This window comes from Hypanus sabinus, chromosome 20, assembly GCF_030144855.1.
Source record: "Hypanus sabinus isolate sHypSab1 chromosome 20, sHypSab1.hap1, whole genome shotgun sequence".
NCBI classification, from domain to species: Eukaryota; Metazoa; Chordata; class Chondrichthyes; order Myliobatiformes; family Dasyatidae; genus Hypanus; species Hypanus sabinus.
The window spans coordinates 13,846,854-13,863,894 of NC_082725.1; the positions used below are offsets into that span (position 1 = coordinate 13,846,854).

The 17,041-nt window shown below is 41.0% G+C and overlaps 1 protein-coding gene across 1 annotated transcript in view; it reads right to left on the bottom strand.

The window, feature by feature from the left end:
- The window catches only part of LOC132378312 (adenylate cyclase type 2-like), a 507,293-nt gene that overhangs the window by 235,570 nt on the left and 254,682 nt on the right, over window positions 1-17,041 (bottom strand). Inside the window, exon 6 of the mRNA XM_059945128.1 lies at window positions 16,117-16,278. Coding sequence (XP_059801111.1) covers window positions 16,117-16,278 — 162 coding nt within the window. The remainder of the gene's footprint in view (window positions 1-16,116; window positions 16,279-17,041) is intronic.

The window sequence follows — 17,041 nt, forward strand, 5'->3', positions numbered from 1 at the left end:
CTCCTAAGCTAAGAACTATTAAAGTGATTAAATAATTTAAAATAATAAAACTTATGAAATATTCCAAACTAACTTAATTAAAACATAAGTCAGTAAGAACAGCACTGGAATGTGCTGTCAACACTGTGCTGCAACACACAGTTCATCAGGTTCGCCGATGACACGACCGTGGTGGGTCTCATCAGAAAGATGAGTCAGCTTACAGAGAGGAGGTGCAGTGGCTAATGGACTGGTGTAGAGCCAACAACCTGTCTCTTAATGTGAACAAAACAAAAGAGATGGTTGTTGACTTCAGGAGGGCATGGAGCGACCACTCCCCGCGACCAGCTCTTCGGTAGAGATCGTAAACAGCACCAAATTTCTTGGTGTTCACCTGACAGAGAATCTCATCTGGTCCCTCAACACCAGCTCCATAGCAAAGAAAGCCCAGCAGCGTCTCTACTTTCTGCGAAGGCTGAGGAAAGTCCATCTCCCACCCCCCATCCTCATCACATTCTACAGGGGTTGTATAGAGAGCATCCCGAGCAGCTGCATCACTGCCTGGTTTGAAAACTGCTCCACCTCGGATCGCAAGGCCCTGCAGCGGATAGTGAGGTCAGCTGAGAAGATCATTGGGGTCTTTCTTCCCGCCATCACAGACACTTACAGTACACGCTGCATCCGCAAAGGAAACAGCATTATGAAGGACCCCATGCACCCATCATACAATCTCTTCTCCCTCCTGCCGCCTGGGAAAAGGCTCCGAAGCATTCAGGGTCTCACGACCAGACTATGTAACAGTTTCTTCCCCCAAGCTATCAGACTCCTCAATACCCAGAGCCTGGACTGACACCAACTTTCTGCCTCCTACTGTGCCTATTGTCTTGTTTATTAATTATTGTAATACCTGCACTGTTCTGTGCACTTTACATAGTCCTGTGTAGGTCTGTAGTCTAGTGTAGCTTTCTCTGTGTTTTTTTTTACATAGTTCAGTCTAGTTTTTGTACTGTGTCATGTAACACCATGGTCCTGAAAAACGTTGTCTCATTTTTACTATGTACTGCACCAGCAGTTATGGTCGAAATGACAGTAAAAGTGACTTGACTTGACTTGAATGGACAGTAAAATTGTTATTTTTCTTATTGTTTGAACTTCCTTATATGTGTTTGTGTTTTTGTATGATTAACTATATAGATATCAAGCAGTAGTAAATCAAGGCAGCCCGACTCGCTGTATCATCATGAAGATGTTTTACCAATCATCTTTCAGTTCTGATCCATGGTGGACAGCTTTCCGGCTTATACATTTTGTGAAGTGTTTGAAGGTATAGCAATCACGTGACGGGTAATGAGAGGATCATTAGTCTTATTTTTGCATGAATGGAGGTGTGAACTGATGTGGAGTCACAGATGTTAGGACCACATTGTAAGTAGCCGTTAAATGGTGTCATAGCCCAACCTTCTGTTCGGGGATGGGTTTTTCAGTTTAACAAAGATGGATTCTTTAACCCCTCTTTCAAATCACCTGTCCTCCCTGTCCAAAATACGGACATTGTTATCATCAGAAGAATGGCCCTTGTCCTTTAGGCGTAGATTTACAGCCAAATCTTCACCTGAAGTGTTAGCCCTCCGGAGATGGGGATTATCAGAACAATACATCACCGCGGCGAGAATGTGCCCGCCAACATTACAACTAAAGACAAAGGACAAGTATTTGAGAGAAGCCTTGAAAGCTTGCGGCTTCCCTGACTGGGCCTTCATAAGACAGCAACAAAAAACAAGCAGGGACATTAACATGATTGTGTCAGGTAAGGAGCAAAGCAGAAGGGAAAACATGGTTGTCCCACATGTAGTTGGAGTTTCAGAGAAACACAGAAGGATTTTTAACAAACACCAAATCTCTGCATTTTCCAAACCTACAAACCCATTCAGACAGAAACTCGTCCACCCCGAGGATCCTACACCCAGACATAAACAGAGCAATATTGTATATGCTATCCAATGCAACGAGAACTGCACAGATCTGTATATCGGCGAGTCAAGATGGCCCAACATGGGACGGCCAACACCACTGGTCAAGACTCGGCTGTATGTCTACACCTAAAGGACAAGGGCCACTCCTTTGATGATAACAATGTGCACATTTTGGACAGGGAAGACAGGTAGTTTGAAAGAGGGATTAAAGAAGGCATCTCTGTCAAACTGGAAAACCCACTCCTGAACAGAGGGGTTGGGGTATGACACCACCTATCAGCTACTGACAATGCGGTCCTAATATCTCTACCTTGGCATCTCCACAACAGTTTATACCTCCACTTATGCAAAAATAAGACTAATGACCCTCTCATTATCTCTATGACTCTTAACGACTCTTATGTTACTTTCAAACAACTCACAAAGTCCAAAAGCCGGAAAACTACCCACCATGGATCAGAACTGAAGAGGCCTCTTGGATGAGAGGCAAAAAGACTTCTAGCCAACACAGCCAGTCCAGTAGCCTTGATCTACAACTGCTTGATATACAATGACCTGGAGGGCTGAGAACCTTCATAGACACTTATATAGATGTAATTGTTCAATGAGTTTTTTCAGTAGTTACAGCTGCCTCTATATTTTTCTGTAAACTTCTTGGTTTCAGTGGGGAGTATCATTTAACTTGAATCTGGTTCTCTTTCTTCAGTCAGAGTGGTGAGAGCGTAGAACCAGCTCCAGCAGAAGTGGTGGATGTGGATTCAATTTCAATACTTAAGAGAAATTATATACGACATGGATTGGAGGGCTATGGTCAGGGTGCTGGTAGATGGGCATAGGGGAGAATAATAGTTTGTCATGGACTAGATGGGCAGAAGGGCCTGTTTCTATACTGTAGTAGTTTATGACTATAACTCTATATGACTGGATTAATGTTATCTTTGGAATTCATGTTATCAGTAGTCTGGTATAAGAATGCCACACTACTTTGAGTCTTTCTCTTCCACTGCTCTTCCCTTTGCCTGTTCTCTCTCTCCTTCTTTGTTCTCACCATGCTTCTTCCCCTCTGAAGAACCTTTGGATTGCAAAAGCATCAGGATCCAACAACTCTAAGATGAGAGAGTTAAAAACTGAACAAGAATTCTCACTCAAATGAACTATTAATGGTGCTGGGGTTCAGAAGGTTGAGAGCTTCATGTTCCTAGGTTGAATATCACTTGGTCCAGCCATGTGGTCCAAAAAAGCACACCAGCATCTCTACTTCCTCAGAAGGCTAGGGAGATTTAGCATGTTCCCAATGATTTTTACAGAGGCATGACAGAAATCTAAATGCGTCACAGCTTGGTATGGCTACTCCTCTGCCAAGACTGACAGAAATTGAAGAGAGTTGTGAATGTAGCCCAGATCTATCAGGAAAACTATCCTCCCCTCTGTGGACTCTATCTTCACTTCCTGCTGCCTTGAGAAAGCAGTGTAATGAAATACCCCTCCCACCCCAGTCATTCTCTCTTTCTCCTCTTCCGTCGGACAGAAAGATCAAAAGCTTAGAGCACATACTACCAGCTCAAAGACAGCTTTTACCCTGCTGTTGTAGGACTCTCAAATGTTGTCTGCACAATAAGATGAACTCGTGATCTCTCAGTCCATCTCAATATGGTACCTTATCGCCAGACTGCATGCATTTTCTCTGCAATTGTATTACGGGGTGGGGGGGGGGGGGGGGGAGTGATTGATAAGTTCATGGCCTAAGGTAGAAGGAGTCAATTTTAGAAATCCTAGCACATTTATTTTTCAACATAGTCCCCTCCTACATTTACACACTTTGTCCAGCAGTTGTGGAGTATATGGATCTTGGACCTCCAGAGAGTGTCCACAGATGGGTGATTGATAAGTTCATGGCCTTAAGGTAGGAGATGAGTTATACAGCTCTTGTTACATGCACGTGCAGTTCAACTCTTTGAGTGATTATGCAGAAAGTTTGAAGTTAATAACTCATCTCCTTCTACCTTAGGCCACGAACTTATCAATCGCCCCTCGTATAACAGTTTCATGCTTTTTTTTTAAAGAAGTGTTTCATTTTTTAGTAGTTTTCAAATGAAAATTGCAAACTTGTTGCTAAATGATTCAGCTGATCAGACAATGTAAGTCCTCAGCCCGTCTGTAGATTACCTTGTGAAAGGGTCACCATGATACCAGGAATCAGCCCAATCAGTCAATCGAGTGAAGATGTGGGGCTGCCACATGTAACGATCAGAGATCAGTGCAATCAAGCCCTGTCTTTAATTATATGCTTCAGTCTATTTCATTTTGATAATGATCTTGAATGAGATATATAGTTAGGTGGTCAGTCCCCACTTATCAGAAGGCATGGGTTGACATCGTGGACCTCTAGAAAGTGTCCACAGCAGGGGTGATTGATAAGTTTGGGGCCTAAGGTAGAAGGAGATGAGTTATACAGCTCTTGATAGATGCACGTACAGTTCAAGTGATAATGCAAAAAGTTTGAAGACAATACTCATCTCCTTCTACCTTAGGCCACGAACTTAGCAATCACCCCTCGTAGCATTGGTATTGGGTCTGTTTTATTATTGTCACATGTACCGAGATACAGTGAAAAGCTAGTCTTGCATACTCTTCACACAGATCAACTCATTGCAGAGTACTATGGGGTAGAACAAGGTGAAACAATGACAGAATGCAGAATAAAATGTAACCACCCACAGAGCAAACATGCTTAATAAACCAATGTGAGAGCCTAACATAGTCCATGCTGGTTGATCTCAGTTTCCTCATTCATCACCACCACCCTCGAGAGTTGACAAACAAAGCCACGGAAGGATTATTTTTGGGAATTTGCCTGCTGTGCTGCAAACATCACCTGCCCCAAATTAACTTACAGGTAATTATTTGAGCAGTTTACAAATGGATTGAAGGAAAAATTGGAGACTGCTAAAAATGAAGACTTGCAACTGGAGCTTAAGTATAACCAAACAGAGCACTAGTAAACCTGCAGCTCCACAGGGTAGGCAAGGGAATTCTTTTGCAAACTATTCATCCTTGAAAACACAGTAGAAATAATTTTCCTGATGAAACCAGAGAGGATGGCTGATAGACTCCTCTCTAAACTTCCGTATCTCACAGAAATTCCCAACGCTGCACCCTGGATGGACAGACAAAAAAAGCATAACAAGATACCTAGGATCTAACATCATTGCACAAGAATTTTTCAAGAGGAAGCAGATATTATTTGTTTTCTTTAACATTCTTCATACTTGCATTTTCCAAAGGCTTTTCCATCTGCTAAGGCTCTAAGCAATGATTTTGATCTATTTATGGCCTTCATTTATCATCCATGGATCTGTGACTGGGCTAGGGAGCTTTTCCTACCTTTTAGTTATACTGCTCTTGAAACAGTTGAGCTGAGATCATGCAATTTCACTTCATGCTGGGTATGATCTCTCCTCGGCAATAAACGTACAGTAGTTAATCATAATTTGGTCTATTGCTGCTGATTAGAGGAAACGATGCAGAGATAGGTAACAAATTGTGCACTTGCTGAAACACCAAGTGATAGCAGGCTGAACGTTCTGGATTGATCTTCCTAGTATTTCTAACCACCAATGGCAAGCTTGCTCTTAGAAATTTGGGTTAATTACAAGATTGAATTGAAATTGTTGTTATGCAGCAGCAATATATTACAATACATAATAATAAAACTGTAACTTACAGTAAGTATATACGTTTTTAATTAAACATATAGTGCAAAAAAGGAAAAAAATGTAGTGAGATGGTGGTCATGGGTTCAATGTCCATTCACAAATCTGATTGCAGAAGAGAAGAAACTATTCCTGAATTATTGAGTGTGTGCCTTCAGCCTCTGGTACTTCCTCCCCGATGAGAGCATTGAGAAGAGGGCATGATGTCCTGAATGCTGGGGAGGCTAGTGCCCATAATGGAGTTGACTGAGTTTACAACTTTCTGCAGCTTATTTAGAACAGGGCAGTGACCCCTCTCTCTTCATACCAGACAGTTATGGAGCATAGCCAGTTAGAAAGCTCTCCATGGAACACCTTGAGTTGTGAGTTATGTATTACCTACATCAGGCTGATGGTTATTGACTACAGCTCAGAATTCAACACAATCATACCTTCAGTTCTAATCAACAAGCTCCAAAATCTGAGCCTCTGCAATTGGACCCCTGAAATAACATCACCTCCTTACTACAATCAACAGTGGTGTGCCTCAAGGATGCGTGCTTAGTCCACTACTCTTCTTTCTCTACACTCAATATGGTGTGGTTAGGCACAGCTCAAACACCATTGCCGCTGACACAACTATAGCTTCCAAGATTTCAGATGGTGATGAGGAAGCATCCAGGAGCAAGATAGATCACCTGGTCGAGTGGTGTCGCAATAACAAACTTACACTCAAAGTCAGTAAGACCAAGGAATTGATTGAGAATTTCAGGAAGGGGAAGTGGAGGGAATACACACCAGTTTTTATTGAGGGATCAGAAATGGAAAGGGTGAGCAGTTTCAAGTTCCTGGCTGTCAACATCTCTGAGAATCCATCTTGGGCTCAGTATATTGATACAATTACAAAGAAGGCACAACGGTCATTATATTTCATTTGGAGTTTGAGGAGAATTGGTATGCCAGCAAAGGCTCTTAAATTCTATAGATGTACACTGCAGAAAATTCTAACTGGTTATATCACCGTCTGATATGGAGGGGCCTCCGCACAGTATCAGAAAAGGCTGCAGAAAATTGTAAACTCAGCCAGCTCCATTATTAGCACTAGCCTCCCCAGCATCGAGGAACCCTCAAAAGGTGATGCCTCAAAAAGGCAGCATCCATCATTAAGGACCCCCATTGCTAGGTTATGCCCTCTTCTCATTGCTACCATCAAGGAGGAGGTACAGGAGCCTGAAGAAACACACTCAACAAGTCAGAAACAGCTTCATCCCTTGACCATCAGATTTCTGAATGAACCACTGATCACTACCTCAATATTTTTTCCTCTCGTTTTGCACTATGTTTAAAATTTTACATATACACCTCCTATTGTAATTTATATTTTTATTATTATGTATTGCAATGACCCTTAAACCCTGCCTCCCATATAACCCTCCACCTTAAATTCCTCCATATACCTGTCTAATAGTCTCTTAAATTTCACTGGTGTATCTGCCTCCACCACTGACTCAGGCAGTGCATTCCACGCACCAACCACACTCTGAGTAAAAAACCTTCCTCTAATATCCCCCTTGAACTTTCCACCCCTTACCTTAAAGCCATGTCCTCTTGTATTGAGCAGTGGTGCCCTGGAGAAGAGGCGCTGGCTGTCCACTCTATCTATTTCTCTTAATTCCTCTGCCAGTGATATTACCCCTGATTCTGAATTATGGTACGGTATAGTGGAGTATTGCACAAGAGCAGGCTCTTTAGCTACCAATTCTGTATCGACCATGATGCCAATCTTACTGACCCCATCTGCCTGTACATAGGCCATGCCTCGCTCTGATCTATCATGGGTCATAATCATACAGTTACATGTTATACAATGATGACAGTGCAACACTAACAAAGAGGAAAGTCAAAGTGAAAGTACCTGGGTCTCTAAACCTCTCTCTGCAACTGAATCCTTGATTTCCTCGCTGGGAGACTAATGTCTGTACAGACCGAAAATAGCATCTCCTCACTGACGATCAACACGAGTGCAACTCAAGAATGCATTCTTAGCCCACTGTTCTACTCTTTCTAAAAGCAAAACTGGTTATACTTCAGCAGGAGTTTGAGACTAGTTATGTCACTAACGACAGATGACACATATATTTCTACAGGTGTCCTGTGGAGAGCATTCTAACTGGTGGCATCACCGTCTGTTATGGACTGGCCACCGCACAGGATCAGAAAAAGCCGCAGAAAGTTGTAAACTTAGCTAGCTCTATCACGGGCACTGGCCTCCCCAGCATCAAGAGCACCTTCAAAAAGCGATGCCTCAAAAAGGTATACTTACATACTTATTGTAATTGATAGGTTTTATTGTTATGTGTTGCAAATACATAATAATAAAAAGATGCAGGAGAAAATGAGAACACAAAATTAATTACAGGTGAAATGAGATATTACGACGACTAAATCAAATGAGGTTGCATGAACAAAAATAGCAAAAATAGGCCAGTCAGTTTGACATTAGTGGTGGGTAAATTAATGGAAAGTATTCTTAGAGATGGTATATATAATTATCTGGATAGACAGGGGCTGTTTAGGAACAGTCAACATGGATTTGTGTGTGGAAGGTCATGTTTGACAAATTTCATTGAATTTTTTGAAGAGGTTACAAGGAAAGTTGATGAGGGTAAAGCAGTGGATGTTGTCTATATGGACTTCAGTAAGGCCTTTGACAAGGTTCCGCATGGAAGGTTAGTTAGGAAGGTTCAATCGTTAGGTATTAATATTGAAGTAGTAAAATGGATTCAACAGTGGCTGGATGGGAAATGCCAGAGAGTAGTGGTGGATAACTGTTTGTCAGGATGGAGGCCGGTGACTAGTGATGTGCCTCAGGGATCTGTACTGGGTCCAATGTTGTTTATCATATACATTGATGATCTGGATGATGGGGTGGTAAATTGGATTAGTAAGTATGCAGTTGATACTGGCATTGTGGATAATGAAGTAGGTTTTCAAAGCCTGCAGACAGATTTAGGCCAGTTAGAAGAGTGGGCTGAATGATGGCAAATGGAGTTTAATGCTGATAAGTGTGAGGTGCTACATTTTGGTAGGAATAATCCAAATAGGACATACATGGTAAATGGTAGGGTATTGAGGAATGCAGTAGAACAGAGTGATCTAGGAATAATGGTGCATAGTTCCCTGAGGGTGGAATCTCATGTGGATAGGGTGGTGAAGAAAGCTATTGGTACGTTGGCCTTTATAAATCAGAGCATTGAGTATAGGAGTTGGGATGTAATGTTAAAATTGTACAAGGCATTGGTAAGGCCGAATTTGGAGCATTGTGTACAGTTCTGGTCACCGAATTATAGGAAAGATGTCAACAAAATAGAGAGAGTACAGAGAAGATTTACTAGAATGTTACCTGGGTTTCAGCACCTAAGTTACAGGGAAAGATTGAACAAGTTAGGTCTTTTTTCTTTGGACCATAGAAGGTTGAGGGGGGACTTGATAAAATTATGAGGGGGATACATAGAGTTGACATGGATAGGCTTTTTCCATTGAGAGTAGGGGAGATTCAAACAAGAGGACATGAGTTGAGAGTTAGGGGGCAAAAATTTAAGGGTAACTAGAGGGGGAAGGTCTTTACTCAGAGAGTGGTAGCTGTGTGGAACGAGCTTCCAGTCAAAGTGGTAGAGGCAGGTTTGGTATTGTCATTTAAAGTAAAATTGGATTGGTATATCTACAGGAAAGGAATGGAGGGTCATGGTCTGAGTGTGAGTCAGTGGGACTAGGTGAGAGTAAGTGTTCGGCATGGACTAGAAGGGCCGAGATGGCCTGTTTCCATGCTGTAATTATATGGTTATAAAAAATACTGTTATATGGTATAAAAAAATAAAAAATAGAAAAATAAGAATGAAAGGATTGTGCGTGCAGCAAAAACTAAATAGATGGGATTGAGATACAAAAGCAGAATTCTGAATGAAAGGACATGATCATTAATCAAAGGGAGAAATCAAACAACTTTACACTAATCCCTCTTAGGAAACAACTGATTCCACTGTGCTTGAAAGTTGCTGGATGAATTGGAAAGGGGCCAATGACCTTGAGAAAGCTTTTATCTTCTTTATGATTATATTCTTTGAGTGATTTCTGTAAGGTCTTTCTCTGTAGCTGTCCAAATGTGTAACAAAGACGAAACTTATTAAAAATGTATTATATGATTTGGAATATGAATAATCAGCCATATTTTAGATAATATATATGACCATAAGATAAAGGAGCAGAACTAGGCCATTTGGTCCCTCATCAGAAGCCTGGAGTATTGACTATTCATTCCTCTTCATAGATGCCGTCTGAACTGCTGAGTTCCTCCAGCATCTTGTGCTTGTTCTTTCGGATTTGCAGCACCTCCAGAAACTCTTGTGCTTATGATCAAACCAGATCTCAGGATTCACAAGAGTAGTCTGGTAAACTCTATGGAACCAAAGGAAAAGGAAAGGAAGGTGGAGGGAGAAACAGAGGGAGAAGCAGGTGGAGAAGAAGACAGGGAAGGGAGAAGACAATATGGAGAGCCTTCCTCTCACCAAGAAGTCAGTTAATAACTAGACCATCAGTTCCATGTTATATATCACCCTGTTCTTCTGTTGACCATCACTAAATTTGCATGACCACACAAACAACTTCAAATCCGACATCGAATAAGAGTGTAAATTCTTAATGGCATAGGCATAGGAACAGGCCATATAATTGCTGAAATCTGCTCTGCAATTTAATGAGAACATGAATGATCAGGAGTTGGGCTCAAGTCTATTTTCCTGCCTGATCCCAATAATCCTTTATTACATTTGAAGGAATTGTCTCAATAGGTCTTGAATTTATCCTCACAAGTCTCTAGGGTAAGTCATGCCAAAGATTCATGATCCTCTGAGAGAATAGATTCTTTCGTATGAAATGGGTGACCGCTTATCCTGAAGTTATACACCCTGGCAACATATTCTCTGTGAAGAGAAACGTCCCCTCAGATTTTCTCCAATTCGGTTCCCTTAGAATTGTATGTGTTTCAATATGATCACCTCTCATTTTCCCAAATGCTAGTCAGTACAAATCCAATCTATTTCTCTTTTGATGTTTTTGGGCCAAGACCCTTCAGGTCCTGAAGAAGGGTCTCGGGCGAAAATGTGGACTGTTTACTCTTTTCCATATTTGATGCCCGACCTGCTGAGTTCCTCCAGCATTTTATGTGTATTGCTTGGATATCCAGCATCTGAAGATCTTTTTGTGATGGTGTCTCTCTTCTTAAGATAAAAACTTCATCTCAGGAATCAACTTTTTCTGAACAGCTTATAATGTTACATTTCTCCTTAAATACAGAGACCAAGGCTGTACAAATACTCGAGGTGCAGTCTCAGCAATGCCTTGCAGAGAATGAACTTTAAAAAGCGCAATCTGTACACAACCCCATTGCAATCCATTCCTACATTGCTTCTCAGCTCTAGGAAATTTGTTTCCACCCTGACCTGATCTGCTCTCTTTCTGGAACTTGCACCTTTCGGCCTGAGACAGTGGGGGTTTTTGCCCGGTTTCTCCTGGATGTTCCAGTTTCATCTTGCATTTCAACGATATGCTGGTCGATAGGCTAATTGGCAATTGTATAATTGGCCTGATTGGTTCATAGGAGAACTGGGGATGCAGAAGTGATGGGGATATGAGGGAGTATGCATGATAGGGAATGTGATAGGTGGAATTGCAGTGAAATCTGGTATTGACTCAATGAGCTGAATGCCTCCTTATATGTTTGGTGAGAATATGAGAATGGGAGTATATCAATTCATGATAACAAGTATTTCAAGGCTAATCAGCATGTGTAATCCCCTTTGCCTGCTTTTGCTCATCTGCTTCTACCAGTGCTGTGCACGTGGCAGTAGTATGGCTGGTGGAAGGCTGCTGTCCCAGTGTAGAAGTAGCCATGGCATAGGCTGTGAATAGACCACGGGCTGCCCAACACGCTACATGTGAACGGCATGAGTTCAAATGCTGCCACACAAACTGACAAAAGCAGATTCAAACTCAAAGTAAGTTCGTTATCAGCCTTCGTATATGTCACCATATACAACCCTGAAGAAAGAAATACAACAGAATTTATGGAAAACAGTACACAAAAAAAGACTGACAATCAATGTGCAAAATGGTGCAAATAAAAAAGTAATAAGTTATAGAGCCCTTGAAAGTGAATAAATTGGTCGTGGAGTCAGTTCAGTGTTGAGGTGAGTGAAGTTATTCATGCTGGATCAAGAGCCTAGTGGTTGAAGGATAATTATTGTTCCTGATTCTGGTAGTGTGGGACCTAAGGCTCCTGTACCTTCTGACCAGCAATAGCAAGGAAAGACCATGACCTGGATGGTCGTGGTCCTGATGATGAATGCTGCTTTCTTGTGGCAGCACTCTTGAATGTGTTCAATAGTGAGGAGAGCTTTTCCTATGATAGACTGGGCTGTATCCACTACTTTCTGTTCCGGCCCTGTGTTTCTATTCCAGGCCATTATTCAACTAGTTAGGATAGTGTCCAATGAGCATTGCGGAAGTCTGTCAAAGTTTCATGCAGCCACTGCCTCTATCACTGATAATCATAGAGCCCCACAAGCATAGAAACAAGCCCTTTGGTCAGTTCAGTCTGGGCCAACCTTGCCTTTGGTCTAATCTGCTCAAGGACCACAGACCTCCATATCCTTCTCATCCATGTACCTATCCAAACTTCTCTTAAATGTGACAATTGTACCCCTATCTACCGTACAACTTCAGCAGTCTTCCCTTCTACGGGAGGATAGATGTCTGGACTGGTGTGACATATCCAAACTTGAACAAGCATGCCGAGCAATGTTGGTAGCACCAATTTCAAGTTTTGATTGGTAGAGATTATTTTCAGTAAGTGATAGGAGTGATGGGCACAGAGCAATCTGTGACTGTAGATAAGCACTTGTTGGGAGATGCAACGTGATATTCACTGACCCTGAACATGTGAGGTCGTTAAATGGCTTCCAGCAGTGCATTTATTTCCTTCACAGTTTGACCTGTTAACTTTTGTAGCCATCCTTCAAGGTGTGTCTGAGGTTTATCTTTGAACACAAACACAGAGGACATCCCTTCTCCATTCCACATCTTTGACATGGGCTAGTTTGCCATTGAGGTTTCAGCACACATTTTCTTCTGCAAAATAATTTCTCCGCATGGAAACAAGAGACTTTAAACTACAGATGTTGCAGTGCTGAAAACGAGAACGGTTTGAGATATTAATTATCAAGGCAGACTTTACAAAATAAATTGCTCCCAAGCTTCTGGATTTTCCCCTGATAAAATCAGCTTACAACATTCCAGTCATGTCTATATTTTGGATAACTATATCAGAATAAAAAATTGGGATCAGAATCAGGATTAATATCACTGACATATGTCATGAAATTTGTTGTTTTAAGGTAGCATAAAAATATTATAAATTACAATAAGAAATACATATTTTTTAAAAAGTAAATTTAATAAGTGGTGCAAACGAGAGCAAAGTATAGTGAGGTAGTGATGGTGGGTTAGTTAATTTTCCATTCAGAAATCTGATGGCGGAGGGGAAGGGGCTGTCCCTAAAACATTGATTGTGTGTCTTCAGGCTTGTGCTACCTAACAAGCATATTCAACATTATCTTTTTAACCCAGTCACCTCCTCCACTTTCTGCTCAGTCTGAATACATAATATAATTTTTGTCAGACGGAAAATAAAATGCTGCCTAAAATGCTACTTTCATCAAAGGGAATTAATCTGCTGCTCTCAATTAGTGCAACTTTACAGATACTCAGATAATGAGTGGTCGTACCAGGAGAATTTTAAAAAATATAATCTTTAACAATCATTTATAAGCCAATATTAATAAATTAGCACTCAATACATCCTGCTAAAAATCTGGAATAACACCAGAATAAAACTCCAATGCATCACAGTCAAATGTCAATACAGCAGGTTCTAACAGCAAGTTAACAACGATTCTTTTAAAAAACAGTCAAAGTCTATTCCGCACCTCTGACTCCAGAATGTCACAAACAGAGACAAAGGCGTTCATCAGATGTATGTTAACCAGTTAAATCAATTTCAATAGACCATCTGGTACTTCCAGGGACTGGTAACAGTGTTCTTATTTTATCAAATTTATAGATCAAATTAACAAAGTTATTCAAATATAAACTGCTTAGAGACAGCCATTATTAATTTATATGTATCACCAGTAAAGCTTTCAACCAGAGGATCAGATGTCTGAGAATTACAGAAAAGAGAATACAATTTGACTTTTTCTACACATTGGAATAATATCTACGTATTACTGTGGAAGCTTTTTACCATACAATTAAAAAGCTCATTTGATCTTGAAAAATGCTGATAGCGGTAAGAATTGGATTTTGTCTTTACTTCTGCAGTAAACTGACGAATCTCCTTACCATATATTAATATCATTTTGACAGTCGCCCTTGTGAGTTACCCAGAAAGGTAATTAAGGCTAGATCAGTAAACCTTCAATTATAGGTGACTTGTGGCCCATTATAAATTTAAATAAACCTCAAGCAATACATCATCTGAATTCTGGCAAGTTAAGTAAGGTTGAAATATGTTAAAACTACTGCTCATCATTTATTCTTTGATAAGAATGTTAGACCTTAGAATCCAAACAGTTTATGAATAAAGAAGTTACAAGTCATAAATCATGATACACTTGATGCAACTTCTACACATCCAAAAATGGCTGCATGATGCAAGAGCCAGTTGACCTACTGTTTCACAAGTTTGGAGCTTTTCGTTTGATCCTGACCTCTGGCACTGTTTGCGTGAAGTTGAAGGTCACGCGTTGTCTCTGTGACTGAGCGCATTTCCTTCAGTGCTCCGTTTCCCCCCACATGTCACTGGCATGTGTGTTGGTATATTGATTGACCTTGGTGTTACATGACGGGTGGAATCCAAGAGAACACAGAACTGTACAACACAGTGCAGGCCCTTCAGCCTACAATGTTCTGCAAGACCAATATTTCTTCATACCACTCCACTTTCCTTTCATCTATATGCCTATCTTACAGTCTCTTAAATACCCCTAATGCATCCATCATGTCACGAGCCCTGCGGGTCTCTGAGGCATACCGTAGAGCGTTGGGCTTCTGGGTTTCTCTAGCACCTGCATGTTCTAATTGTTACCTTAGAGCCATTAAGCCCTTGTGCTTTCAGTTTAATTTTGTCATTAACTGTGACTGGCACAGGTTTCCAGCATTGATAACTCTCGTTTAGTGCTGGGCAGAGTACATGAGTGTTTGGGGAGAATGATTTATCTTGCAGTGTCACTCGGTCATCTCTCTGATGCTCTCTTGGTATGTCTAACCTCTTGTTTCTGAATCTTTACGGGGCATCTGCCATTCCTCCACTCCTGGGTCGAGTTGTCACTGGTGCTCACTGTGGCACAGTCTGCTGTATCTTCGCACCTGGGTCCAGACCTGCCCACGAACACTGTAACGCACCTCTACCACTACCTCTGTCAGTGCGTTCCCTTCACTTGACACTCCTCGTGTCAAAAAAAAATCCCACCTCTGGCTTCCCCCCTATAATTTCTTCCAAGGAGAGCTGATAGGAATGTATGGAGAATAAAATGAGCGGATTGCATAATTATTTATGAATTATGCACATCCATATTCATGTCACTCTACAGATGCGCAATAGAGAGCGTCCAAATAAGCTGCGTATTTGCTTGGTATGGAAACTGCACTGCAGAGGACAGGAAGACTACAATGGGTAGTCAAAACTGCCCAACACATCATCAAAGATATACATACAGGGTGGTCCCATGGAGCTATGCAGAACCTGCTCATGGGCTGTTTGTCCCACTCCCACCAAGGAGGAGTCTACGTAGCATCCATGCGAGGACCGCCAGATTCAAAAACAGTTACTTTCCCCATGTAGTAAGACTGATCAACACCTCCACCCACCAGCTCCACCACTGCTTCATTATTTCCTGTCAGTCACCTTATGTGCAGCCTAACGTCATTTTATGGATATACAATCAACCTATGCACATAAGCTACCTTATGTACTTATATTTATTGTGTTTTATTACTATTATTATTGTGATCTTTATCTTTTTTTGTGCTGCATCAGATCTGAGGTAACAATTAATTCATTCTCCTTACAATTGTATACAGGAAATGTCATTAAACAATCTTGAATTAGTTCAAATAGTTTCTCTTGCACTGACAGTTCTTTTTCAAAAATGCTGTGTTTTCTTTCCAAAGCAGACAAAGAGAAATTTGGGTTTTCCAGACAGATGGCTTATTCACAAAGCACAGCTACTATTACACATGTTGCTACCAGGTTCTTTGTTTTGCTCAGTACTTAAAAAAAAATTCTAATATCAGCTTGGAAATGCTTGTATGTTTCTTGTGGTCTAACCTTTGCAACTATCCTACTGAGTACTCACCTGCCAGACCAAATGTTCCTTTATGACCGCCGTGGATGAGAGGTAGACACTCAACACAATGGTATGGGAGGAAGATGTCAACACACTGGCCACTACAGCATCTCGCATACGGAAGGGCAGCATCGTGTAGACCACAAAAATAATGAATAAGAAGAAGGATACCTGGAAACAAAACAATATATACAGTATAAAATTAACTACACTGCTAAAACATTGAAACAAAGTTTTGTAGATGCAATGTATGTAATGTTCTACGTCTATATCAGTTACTTGCATATTGTGTTTTATAGGATTGCTTTTAAACTTTTATCTATTGTGTTTTTATTGTATTCTTTATGCTTATTGTGTTTTTGATAACAATCATTTTGTTCTCCTTTACACTTGTGTACTGAAGAATTTGAGTAGACCATCTGATTCAGAAGATTCAGCATGATTTGTCGAGGACTTCTATAGATGTGTGGTGGAGAGTATATTGACAAGCTGCATCACAGCCTAGTATGGAAACACCAATGCCCTCGTACGGAAAATCCTACAAAAAGTAGTGGATATGCCCAGTCCATCACAGGTAAAGCCCTCCCAACCATGGAGAAAGTTTACACGAAACACTGTCGCAGGAAAGCAGCGTCCATCATCAGAGACCACCACCACCCAGAACATGTTCTCTTCTCACTGCTCCCATCAGGAAGAAGGTACAGGAGCCTCAGAACTCATACTACCAGTTCAGGAACAGTTATTACCCTTCAACCATCAGGCTCTTGAACCAAAGGGTTGGTGGGTTGGCTCTTGCCCCATCCATGAAATGTACCCACAACCCATAGACTCACCTTCAAGGACTCTTCATCTCATGTTCTTGATATTTATTGTTTATTTATTTTTTATTATTACTTCTTTCTTTTGTGTTTGCACAACTTGTGGTCTTTTGCAC